At 42.6% G+C, this 12,188-nt stretch overlaps 1 protein-coding gene and 1 long non-coding RNA gene across 2 annotated transcripts; both read right to left on the bottom strand.

Annotated features, from left to right (window-relative positions):
• Positions 1-6,782: 6,782 nt before the first annotated feature.
• LOC140109582 (uncharacterized) lies at positions 6,783-7,575 on the bottom strand. Its single transcript, XR_011851388.1, has 3 exons — positions 7,474-7,575; positions 7,221-7,349; positions 6,783-7,085 (listed from the first exon to the last, which is right to left on the bottom strand). It is a non-coding gene; the product is annotated as an uncharacterized lncRNA (long non-coding RNA).
• A 7-nt stretch (positions 7,576-7,582) lies between these two features.
• Positions 7,583-11,901, bottom strand: LOC140109489 (izumo sperm-egg fusion protein 1-like). The gene is made up of 12 exons (XM_072132036.1): positions 11,864-11,901; positions 11,306-11,326; positions 10,764-10,778; positions 10,592-10,675; positions 10,413-10,460; positions 10,114-10,188; positions 9,911-10,014; positions 9,448-9,589; positions 8,981-9,137; positions 8,428-8,562; positions 7,769-7,907; positions 7,583-7,655 (listed from the first exon to the last, which is right to left on the bottom strand). Exons 4-10 carry the CDS (start codon positions 10,668-10,670, stop codon positions 8,493-8,495), a joined length of 675 nt encoding a protein of 224 aa, XP_071988137.1. The 5' UTR covers positions 10,671-10,675; positions 10,764-10,778; positions 11,306-11,326; positions 11,864-11,901; the 3' UTR covers positions 7,583-7,655; positions 7,769-7,907; positions 8,428-8,492.
• Positions 11,902-12,188: the final 287 nt, after the last annotated feature.

Genomic DNA, 12,188 nt, shown 5'->3' with positions numbered 1-12,188 from the left:
CCCTCGCCACAGGAGCTTGACTACGGGAAACATTTGGCGCATAAGGAATTTATCATTAAAGCTATTGCTTATTGTTTTGAAAAGGATAAGGAATTAACATTGGAACATAAGGAATTTATCATTAAAGCTATTGTTTATTGTTTTGAAAAGGGTAAGGAATTAACATTGGAACATAAGGAATTTATCATTAAAGCTATTGTTTACTGCTTGAAAAGAAATTACTTTTGGTATGGGGGAAATTTTTTTAACCAAACAACCGGAACGGCAATGGGTGCGAAATTCGCACCCAGTTTCGTGAATTTGTATATGGAGATGTTTGAGGAGGAGTTTATTTACTCCAATACGAACCCTTTTGAACAATATATACAAGTGTACAGGAGGATTATTGGCGATGCAAGGAGTTGGGGATATCTTTTATTTCCAGTCCATGAAGAGGTGGTGAGAGGCTCTCGCCGTTTGACAAATATTATACGGAGTAGAGCACTAATTTTATATCTTTGATATGTATAAGGATACATTTACACGAAAGTTATGGGAACTGATATGGGAACACACCCTTTGCGGCTGCATATCGGTCCCCATTGACGTCCATGGCACCCGGTTACCGTGTGGTGAGCACACATCTCACCGCATCATGGCCGTGCATAGCAAAACATAGGACATGTGCAACATCCCCCAACAGGGCTTGACTGGGCAAAAATCAGGATTACTAGTATGAAACTCTTTGCTAACATAATCATTGTATGTACTTCAATTGGCCATCAAGGACCTCATGCACAATTTTGATCCTCAAAATCTTATATAAAAAGCAGAGCGTATGTGTGTGTATATGTGTGTAGGTATGTCCGCTAAAGGAATCTGCACCGTCACATTTACAATCACCAAATTTTGCACAGTTGTTGCCTTTGACTCAGGGAACATCTTCTACCATGTTTTGAGCTGAAATTTTTACCCTGCGATTTTCAAATTCCACTTATTACCCACCATATACAGAAGCCATTGTCTGCTGCTGCTCCTGCTGTGGCAGTTGGAAGCTGAACCGTGATTGTTTGTTGTTCTCCCACATGTCACCAATATGAGTTCTGAGATTTGATTTGTTACTATAGACAATGGGGGGCATACATCAAGAGGCTTGATGTATCTTGATGTTTCGGAGAGGGAGGCTGTGCAGCATTTATTCTACGCCAGACATGGCCTGGTGTAGAAGTAACCGCAACCGTCGCCACCCGCATCCTCCGCATGGCTGGTCACTCCCCCCCTCTCCTTCCTTCATACCCCACTGGCATGACGGTGGAGGAGAGGGCTAAATAGTCGCAAGTGCTAGCAATAGGCTAGCATTTGCGATTATTTCAGGGCATGGACGTTGTGCAGAGGTCCTGATAATATGCCACAGTGTCTGAGGTAAAACTGTTCCAGTTTCCCATGGAAACCAATCAGAGCTCAACTTTAATTTTATAAACAGCTGTGCAAAAATGAAACTTGAGCTCTGTTTGGTTGCCATGGGCAACTAGAGCAGTTCTGCTCTCAGTCACTTCTGATAAATCTCTCCATAGACAAAGTGTCAGTCAGAGACATTCACTGGAATGAGAGTGTCAGAGACACAGACAGTCACTGGAATGAGAGTGCCCGAGACCAACAGTCACTAGAATGAGAGTGCTCGAGACCCCCAGTCAAGGGAATGAAAGTACCTGAGACTGACAGTAACTGGAATGAGAGGGCCTGAGACAGACAGTCACTGGAACGAGAGTGCCTGAGACAGACAGTCACTGGAATGAGAGTGTCCAAGACATAGACAGTAACTGGAATGAGAGCGCCCGAGACAGACAGTCACAGGAATGACAGCGCCCGAGACAGACATTTCCCCAACCCACTAAAACAAGGGATCTGTAATTAAGAGTCCTTTGTGACTTAAAACGTGTTAGATTGATGCGTTGTAAGTGGTTGCATTGCTACTGTGATACAACAGTGTCCAACAGCAGTCACAGAAGCAAGGACGTCACAACTGGTTACTACTGTAAGGACAATTGTGGACTATCCAAGACATGCTACTTAATGGAATCTCACTAGAATGAGATTGCCGAGACAGACAGTCAGTGGAATGAGAGTGCCCGAGACAGACAGTCACTGGAATTGGAATGAGAGTGCCCGAGACAGACAGTCACTGGAATGAGAGTGTCCAAGACAGACAGCCACTGGATTGAGATTGCCCGAGACAGGCAGTCACTAGAATGACTGTGCCCGAGACAGGCATTCACTAAAATGACTGTGCCCGAGACAGGCAGTCACTGGAATGACTGTGCCCGAGACAGGCAGTCAGTGGAATGACTGTGCCCGAGACAGGCAGTCAGTGGAATGACTGTGCCCGAGACAAACAGATACTAGAATGATAGTGCGCGAGACAGACAGTCACTCAAATGAGAGTGCTCGAGACACACAGTCACTGTATGGGAGTGTCCGAGACATAGTCACTGAAAGAGAATATCAGAGACAGTCACTGAAATAGACTGCCAGAGACAGACGGTGTCAGTGACAGAGACAGTCTGAGACAGTTTATAGATACATTTAAAAAATTTTTGTTAACCCATTCTATTTTGTTACAGCAAAGAGCAGTTATTTACTATCCCGTGCAATGCCAGGAGCTACAGCTAGTTATTACATAAAGTTGTCTTAGCAATATCATCAATGTAATCATTATCAATATGACATCTGTAGAGTCTAAAATGTGGACCATATCAACCTGTGCAAAATGCCTTTTTTTGTTACTCTGCTAATAATTTGTGATTTTGAATGATGCATACAATGTAAAGGTGCACACAATATTGTATCTATTTTCTTATTTCCCATTTAAAGGAGTATTGCTAACTGCATTGATACGTGTTGCTGCTACCATGGATGGACTTAAATTTCGATAAAGAAACATTTTATCTCCATTCCCAACTGGTCAGTGGATAGTGCTGGACGTTTTATCCAAATTTTCCAGCATTTTCTGAGTTCTTACAATGGTCATACTTGTTGGCCTCTTCCTGAGGTTTACAGTTCTAAATTGTCGCTGTTTACTGATGCGGCAGGATCCTCTGGTTTTGGAGCTATTCTGGGGTCAGTGTGGTGTGCGGCAGATTGGCCTAGTAGCTGCGCAAAGAGGGATTGTGCAGGAATTTGATTCTTTTGGAGTTATTTCCTATAGCAGTTTCAGTGGAGTTATGAGGCCCCCTTCGGCAAATATGTTTCTACACAGGTAATTTGGCAGCTGTTTATAGTATTGCAACGTCCCTGCCAATGCGCCTAGTACATATAGAGGTAATTGTGCAGCGGTAGATACTGTCTGGATAGGTAAGGGTTAAAATGTATTTAATGTGATCATCCAATAACATGTTCTGATACATGACAATGTTAACTGGAGTGTGATTGGAGAGTGAGCCACCACCTGACAAGGAGGTGTAACAAAACCCCTGATCAGGAAAGTTCCAGGAGGCAGATGAGAGCAGACCGTTCTTAGGATACAGCTTCTGACAGAGAAGCATCACATGCTCTGACCACAGGCCTCCTAGGCCTCAGCAGCTCTATAGAGTGTCACACCACCTTCAGGGCTCAAACTGAACCATTCCAGGATAAAAGCTGAAGCTTCCTACATTGAACACAGCTCCATCCCAGCCTGCCGCTGCATCCAGGCTGGTGAACAGACTCCTGTGGTTCCCTCTCCAAGAGCACTCTCTGTATCCTACCTCTGTAAGGAATTGTTGGGCACATTGCCTGCTGTTGCTGTTGGTTCAAATAAAGAACTGTAAGTTGTTTTTGCATAACATGGCCTCCGGCTGGTCCCTGCTGTAACACCAATGGCGCCCCATCCATCTACCAGGGGCACATACTACAGACTCTAAGGGCTGCCCCAGGGAGAATCAGTACAACAGCCTCTCCCTCCATATCATTTCTTGCATACACCACCTGCTAGAGACCTGCCAGGCTGTAGGACAGCCCTCTGGTCCCCATACCAAGCACCGTGACACTAGCGTGCCTAGCAACCGCCAGCCACTCTAGTATTCTGGGCCCTGGCTGCCTCCAGGCCCCAAGAAAAGGCTAGGCCCCGGTGGGGGATGTTGCAGTATCAACAGGCTAACCGATGCTTTCCCTGCTCCGCCAATTGGTCTTGAGGTGCGTGGAGCAAAACATTTGTTTTCGGGTCCAGCATGTTGCGTGTTACATGTATGTTGTGGCTGATTCTCTCCCGTTTTTGTTGGCAGGAGTTCAAGGACCATCATTCTTTGGTGGCCCTGGTGGAGCTGCGGTGCCCAATGTTCCTGTGGGACCTGATTCGCAGTTGATGTCCTTGGTCTGGTCAACTCTAGCCGCGTCGTTTTGGCGCCAATATGGTAAGGTAAGCAGTGGGGAGGGGAGGCCGGAGCTTTTCATTTTCAGCTCTGGGGATGGCTGGAAGCTACTAAGAGTTTTGTAATTTGCCAAATCTTGAAGGGCTGGAAGCATGAAGGGACATCTGCTGAGTCCTGTCGACCCGTGTCTTTTTCCTTGCTGGGTTCCCTGGTTAGTGCTTGACCAATGGTTTGCGCTCGACCACAAGGCCCTATTGTTCTCACTTGCATTTAGACTTGTGTTTTTTGGGGCTTTTAGGATTGGGGAGATACTGCCCTCGTCTGCTTCTGTTTCCGGAGGAAGGATGTGGGTGGGGGTCAGAGCTCTGTGTATGAGTACTCCGTGCTCCTAGTGGCGGAAATTCTGATCGAGGAGAATCTTGCCCGGAAGTCGAAGTGCTGACTTGGGAGTCTGGCTGAGTAAACCACTTCGGGCAGCTGTGGTTTTAATGTGTTTAATACTGTATGATTGATAAGTTACCAGCAATAAATAGCTGTGAATTTTTCTGTCCAATAGGAAATCTCTTGTCATCATTTTGATTTTCGATAAGATTATCTGAATAATTTATATGGTTATGGTTTTATGTTATTTATCTAAAGTGCCTTAAAGGTTCGTAAAACGGGTAAAAGGTTCCTACCTCTCAGTCTAACAATACTTCTCTATTACAATGTGGACAATAGTTCCTCTGTTGTGAACCTATATAGTTGCTGGCTCCAAATCAAAGTGACACCTACATGCTCTACACATAGCAAGACAACACCTTCCTACTGCTACCTACAAAGATGATTTCTGACATATCTGCCAGTTAAAACCACACACAGCATCTTCTCCCTCCTCCCAGCAGGCTCTACTATGGGGGGGGGGGATATAATTCTGAAGAAACGGGGAGGAGGAGGATTAGTGTGGTTGTAGCCAAACCTTGCTCTGCTTTTAAGAAGCGCAGGAGAGTCAGAGTGCAGCAGAGGAGAGGCCCCTGCACCTACAGAAGAGAACCTGCAGTGCTCTCCTGTAAAACCAGATCGTGGAATCAGGAGGAGATAAGTGGCCTCGCCTCCCTCCAGTGCCTGTGCAAGGAGTTGGGCAATTACAAAATTTGGTCCCTGGATCCCTTGCTGAAGGGACAGATGATGGGTTCCTCTAGCGAATACCCAGTAGCTGACATTGAAGCAGAGGAATTCCCTTCAATAGTCAGAACAAGAATTCCCTAGCTAAGTTATTGGGGAACCTAAAGGGATTTCCTATAACAGTAGAGATTTTCTACAACATCGAGCAGGGTCGGCTCTAGGTTTCAGTAGGTCCCTGGCCGACAGAGCCTCAGTGGGCCCCTTTTCATTGAACTAACGTGGCGGGATTAAAAATTCAGAAACTAAAAGAGTCTCCTGTTCCAAAGTTTATGATACCCCTCATGGTTATTTTATATGATCCCCCTCAAATCGGGGGGGCGGGCTGTCAGACAATCCGACTGATTCGGACAAACTGTAGGATTTAACTTTAAAATTGTGTCGCAAGACATGCACTTACATACATCGGGAGGAAGATGGTGAACTCCGGCGGACCTGAGCGTGGAAACGACACATTCAGGAAATCAGGCGAACAATCTTATTGAATCGTTGGACAATGCACTTTCGGGAACTCCTCTGGACCGGGTAAGTAAATGTGCCCCAATGTGTGTATGGAAACGCCCTGTTTATACCGGAAGTGATCTGGAGACAGAATTTTACTTCTGCGTTTGTAACCACCGCCAATGCGCCATATGGTTTTATTCCATCCATCTAAGGTATTTGTGTATGAGGGTTATATTTTCATATATATATAGGGCACACGCCCCTAGTTGCTCACTTACCGTTGAGGAAATCACCAAGGCGGGGTCTGCGTCTTTCACTGTTATTTTCACTGCCTATACTTTGCATTGATTTGCACTGGGGTATTGTATGGCAGTTTCCATTGAGGCTGTACTGTGCATGTATTGTCTTCTGGTTTCTATGAGGTATTTTAAGAGGGATTTGGGGCATAGACTTGTATGCCTTGACACAGCACACACAATTAGTATTTGTGCATTTTTAAGTGTTTTTATCTTATATGTGCTTTTTTTGTTTACTTTATTGTTAATAGATATTGCATGATAACTTGGTCTTGTATACACATCTACTTTGTGCTTCCTATGGCAATTATTTTGGGATGTGCGGACCTTCTGGGATTTGGTAGTGGTCTCTCCACTCATCTTGTGCTATATAAATGGAGATTATAATTCCCCAATCCTGAGCCCCTAGCAAGATCCCTCCAAGGTAAAATATCTGGTTGCAACTAATCATAATATTAGTTCATAATAAGTTCTGTATATTGAATTAATAAAGACATAATAACATCATTGTATGTTTAAAATGTAGATACAGATTTAGATTTTTATTTGTCACCGTGTTGTAGATGAGCTTTCTAGGTGTTACATAGCAAGTGTGGTTGAGAGAAGTTCTTCAGTGTCAACCTTGTAATGACTTGCTATGTTTATCCAGAGGAAGGTGAAAAACCCATGAGGACTATAAGTTGTTTTGTCCTCATATTAGGGAAAAAAATTCCTTCCTGACCCCAAATATGGCGATCGGATAACATCCCTGGATAATAGGTGCTCAAATCTATTATGGATGGTATGTGGTGGAAATCGGTGAGAAAGTCATAAATCGGTACAGAATAAACGGCCCTGGATGTTACTGGTGCCTGTAGTCCTGTAAGGAGAGAAATATACACGTCTAAGTATCATCTCTGCACATATATAATGTATATACTATGGGGGGGGAGTAAGGGCTGTATGTCTATAACTGTAATAATATCACTATGATATTTCTGTGTATTATACTTACAGAGAACCATGGGAATGGTGGCTTGGCCTTGCCGGACTCCACATAACCCCAGTCAATAGAGATGAAGAACGGGTGGGATCAGGTGGAAGATGTTATTGGCAGTCGTTCACTTGAAGATTTGCTCAGGAGCTGGAAAATAAGAGAGATAATAAGATATATAATATATGACTAATGCAATAGGTTATAATCCAATGTCTATGAGCAGTTCTCATAATCCCACTACTATCCTTCTCCATCTTCTCCTACTACTCACCCCTTCTATGAAGCTCATGGTGTCAGGGCACATCCCAGGATTGAAAACAGGGACGTCCTTCATCAGTGACAGGTGATATTCCACCACTGAGCCTTTGCTGTAGAATGGTCGCACATCATGAACAGGATGACGCCAAAGGAAAATGAATCCACCTGATGGTTGTACTGCTTCCCGTCAAGCACCTGGAAGAACATCAGTCATGAGATAAGAGATTATTCTGGTAAGGGTATCACACACAATTACATGAGGATCGGTCTTTAGACAACAGGCTCCATAGGGATTCTATGTTCCTTACCTCTGGGGCACCATAACCAGCCTTGTCTACCAAGCCTGTTGTTGTGTCCTCCCTAGACACATTGATGGCTGCAGAGCTGTAGTCAGCGATTTATATGTGTCCAAAGTCATCTAGGAGGAAGTTGTGTGGCTTCAGGTCACTGCAGAAAGAAGAAATACACAATTCACAAATAGGGTAAAATAAAGAAGCTCTGCAGCGACTGTGGAGCAGATCTATATAATACACACTAAAGCTACTACAGAACCTCTCCCTAAGAAAGATGGGGCATTACATGTTGATCATGGCTGACAAAGGGGAAGGGAATGCCTTCAAAAGTCATACAAAGAAAATATTCCCAATAATTCCCTATGTAAGACCCCCCCCCCTTTCCCAATATTATACAGTAAATGTCTGTTACCTGGTGATCTTCCAAGGTGCACATTAGAGCACAGTAAATAAATATAACAATAGACTGTGCACCATGGACTCTCACCATGGACTTCTGGAATAAGCCAGCGATAGAACTGCCTCTGTAAATGCGCAGACTACTGCTCCATTCAGACGAGAAAACAGGACCCCCTGTCCCCTTGATTGGTTGGGGTCCTGTTAAAAAGGGCAAACTTAAAATCATGGTCCAGCTCTTTTAGTATTACTAATTAGTTAGTGAGAGATATGCTTACCTGTCACATGTTTTATATATATATATATGTTGGTGTGTTCCTCCTGACAGTTGTGGCTTGCGCCTTTACACCGGCTCTTCTTCCTTAGGCTCTTTGGATTTTTTTATTTTCCTTAAGACGAACCAGATGGCGATGCTGAAAGAAAGGAGTTCAAGTTATCTGATTAGCTTCCTTTTACATGTGAGATCTAAGCTCTACAACAATAGACTGAACGTGGACTGACTGAACTGAACGTGTGCTGATCCATTAATTCCCAACCCTGTGAGGTATGATATGGTAGTCGCTTACAGTACAATATCTGGTAGGCACAAGGCATTGATATCTGTGGAGATATTCTATCCATAAGGGACAATGAAGACCTGATATCATATGGACTTTACCCTACTAATGGCTCAGTTATCCCAATAGATATATCAGTATATGAATAGCGACTGGACAGCTACTAGGAAGTGAAATTTCATTTGGATCCCATGAGAACAGAATCTGTATACATCGCTCCTGAACTGCTTGATGCATAATATGGGATGAAAACAGCTTTATTAGCATTACTTACCCTATACCAGCAACCATCACGATGGCAGCACCGACACCCATAGTTATTGCTACTATGGCCATTGTGCTCGGAGGTTCTGGACCGTCCAGGTCAAGCCTATCAGGAAGTGTGGGGCGAGGTGTGAATTTGATTTCCTCCCCTAGTGATGGGCTTTCAACTGAAGAAAGAGAAGAATAATTATTACTTCATATCATCAAGACAGAAATAACAGCATTATAATATATCTCAAATATCAAATAACAATATGATATATCTGAATCATATCACTCATGGTTCCCACCATGGACTTCTACAATAAGCAGGTGACAGAACTGCCTCTGTACATCACAGCCTGCTGCTCCATTCCGACAAGAGAACAGGACCCCCTGTCCCTGTGATTGGTGGGGGTCCTGTTAAAAAGGCCCAACTTTAAATCCTTGTCCAACCCTTTTAGTATTACCAATACTTAAAGTACAAGACATCCTTACCTGTCACGTGATAGACGATGCTGCTGACCGGCAAATCAAACTTCACTGTGGTGGTACAAGTGTACGTGCCGGCGTCGTCCGGATGTACGGCTTTAAGGTGTAGATAGGCCTCTTCCGTGACTTTAGCTTTAAAGTACGGACGCTGGAGAAAACATATAAAGGATTATTAGAGCCTTCTAATTCAGCATTAAATCTACCATAGTCATTATCTCTAGGGGCAAGAAATATCTTATCCGTGGGCTTTATGAGAGTAAAATAGGAGAGGTTTTAGAACTAACGCTGAGTTCACACTTGTGTTTCCCCTTTCACTTATTAATAAAGATCTATGGGGAATAGAAGACCTCCCACTTTTAGTTGCCTTTACACTAACCCTAAAACAGAGAGTGTTACAGAAAGCCCAGAAGCAGGTGTGAACTGAGTCTAAATGATAACAATCCTGACTCCCCTTTTGTCTTGTATTTACCTTAGTGAAGGTGTTTCTGTAGGAGGAGTCTTCCAGCCGGCCATGCCAGTCAAGGGCACAGTCCAGGGACACATCCTCATATTCGATAACTTTGATATTTTGCTCTAGATAAAAACAAAAATGACAGAAAATATCTTTAATGTTAGTCATAGTTTTGGATGTATTATGCATTTTCTAGATGATAACTGGATCCATCTCCTCACCTCCACATTTCAGAGTCTCTGACAGATGTTCCCTGTGGTCCTTACAGGCAGTGCATTGCTTTCCGGTGATTAGGTCTAAAAATATAGAATCAAATATGAGCAAAGTATATGATAGAACATAATACTAGTGCCAGATGCATCATGTGATGGATAGGACAGACAGACCCCCATGGCAAATAGTAGGGTCAGTCAGGCCTCTACATACAGCAATATTATTTCTGTTATATTTGCAAAACTTTTAAATTTGTGTATATATTATATCTGTATTTCTATATATAATAATAGAAGTGGTACTTTACCGAAACATCTCTGTTTATTGCACAGGCAGCTACACCGGTCAAAGTATTCTGTGAAAAGAGGACACATCAGTAAATAATTTCATCCAGTCAGGAGAATATAGTCAGAGACACAGAATAATAATACTGGGGATGATACAATACGATATCCTATGGACACTGCTAGAAATCTTATACTCTACCTTGATTTTGTGGAGGGCCTCCAGCACAAATAACATTCTCCTTGGCGCAGGTCTTGCAGTTGATAAATTCTTGCACCATTAAACCTGAGGAAAAACATTTGTGTTATATCCTAATAATGTTATAGGAAATTATAGATATAATAAGATAAAATATCCTATAAAATGTACTTACCACAGCTCTTTGGACCTGGACAATGGGAAATAAAGAAGAGACGCATAAATGGTGAATGTCTAAGCTCTATGTTACTTATTATTAGTGTACGTTAGAATCTGTGGCCGGCCGATGTGTAGGAGATTTCAGCGAATGCTATCTGAGCTGCCCCTATAGGGTCCGGGCCTGTATAGTCCATAGCAGCTTCTGCTACAGAGACCCATCCATGGCGGCCAATCTGATTCTGGCTTTCTTGTGTATAAAGCAAGGGAAATATAGAAGTATTGATACTATTGGTGGTTATAAAGAAACTACTAGTTTGTATTACCTTATATTACTAGGTATGACCCGACTGCTCGGGGCTGCAAAAGAAAGAGCAGGTCCTATTCCTGCCCTGGTCTATGGCCCCGGCAATCTTTTTCTATTGACATGTCAGATGGGCCACAAACAAAATACCAAGGCCCCTTGTTTGATGCCTGTAAATAGGACATATTCGGGTTCATGGAGCCTTACATGTAAGTTTTGTACATGTTATAAAGAAATAATGATCTTTAAGAACTTACCCTGTTTATTTGGGCACCTCCCTGATAAAAGAGATAGAAGCAGAAAGACTGATTAGTGGACAATATTGAAAATAAATATATAACCCTGCACTAATAGAAGTGCAAAAAAGTGCAAAAAAGCGATTCCCAATTACTATGCTATAATAAGTAAAAGAAATGAAAAAACTAAATCTGGCAATCTTAAAGACACTTGGAGCACAATAAATGTAAAGGAGTGACATGTGAAGTAGCTCCATTTGTTATTCATTCTGATACATATTATCATCAGTCTTGTACAATATTATTAGAGTTATATGACACATTTATCTCCACTATATTGATAATGCTAAACCTTTATATCAAACTTGGGAATTTCAAAGAAGGTGGTCCCTGGTCTAAAGATGAGATCCATCACTTTAGGAGGTTGTAACCATGATGCCTGGAAGTAGTCAGGACAATGGTGGAGGTGCATGTAGACATGTAATAGAGGTGACCTCCCCATTATCACTACCTGCTTCTACCCGTCACATATAAATCCAAGGCCGCTTCTCTCCTAACATGAAGAAAGATGTCACTTACTTGGTTTTCCATCCTGGACAATATTTTTGACCTTTTCTTTCAGTTTGTTGAACACACGTCCAATGGTATAAAGAAGGTTGGCATCTAGAATATAGAAAGAGAAGGAATACTGTCAGATAATACAATCCCTCATGTAGAAATCTGAGCCCCCCAGAAGGTTCCCGGCAATTTCCTTTATTAGAAGCAAAATGTTGAAGTTGTATTTACCTTTTACATTAATCTTTTCAATGACTTCCACAGCTAGTTTATATTCGGATACTATTTCCGATATGGTGTATTCATCTGGAATATAAACACAGATACAATTATTATAATCTGTCTATAT

The sequence above is a fragment of the Engystomops pustulosus genome, chromosome 1 (assembly GCF_040894005.1).
Source record: "Engystomops pustulosus chromosome 1, aEngPut4.maternal, whole genome shotgun sequence".
NCBI classification, from domain to species: domain Eukaryota; kingdom Metazoa; phylum Chordata; class Amphibia; order Anura; family Leptodactylidae; genus Engystomops; species Engystomops pustulosus.
The sequence above is the reverse complement of the archived record's forward strand: the minus strand, read 5'-3'. Positions and strand labels throughout refer to the sequence as shown.

Excerpts from the sequence above, each read along its gene's own strand:
- LOC140109489 (XM_072132036.1), bottom strand. The coding sequence starts at position 10,670 with ATGGTGCAAGAATTTATCAACTGCAAGACCTGCGCCAAGGAGAATGTT. Across the intron at positions 10,461-10,591 it reads AGGCCCTCCACAAAATCAAG|AATACTTTGACCGGTGTAGC; the intron begins GTAGAGTATAAG and ends CTCTTTTCACAG. Across the intron at positions 10,015-10,113 it reads AGAGACTCTGAAATGTGGAG|AGCAAAATATCAAAGTTATC; the intron begins GTGAGGAGATGG and ends GTTTTTATCTAG.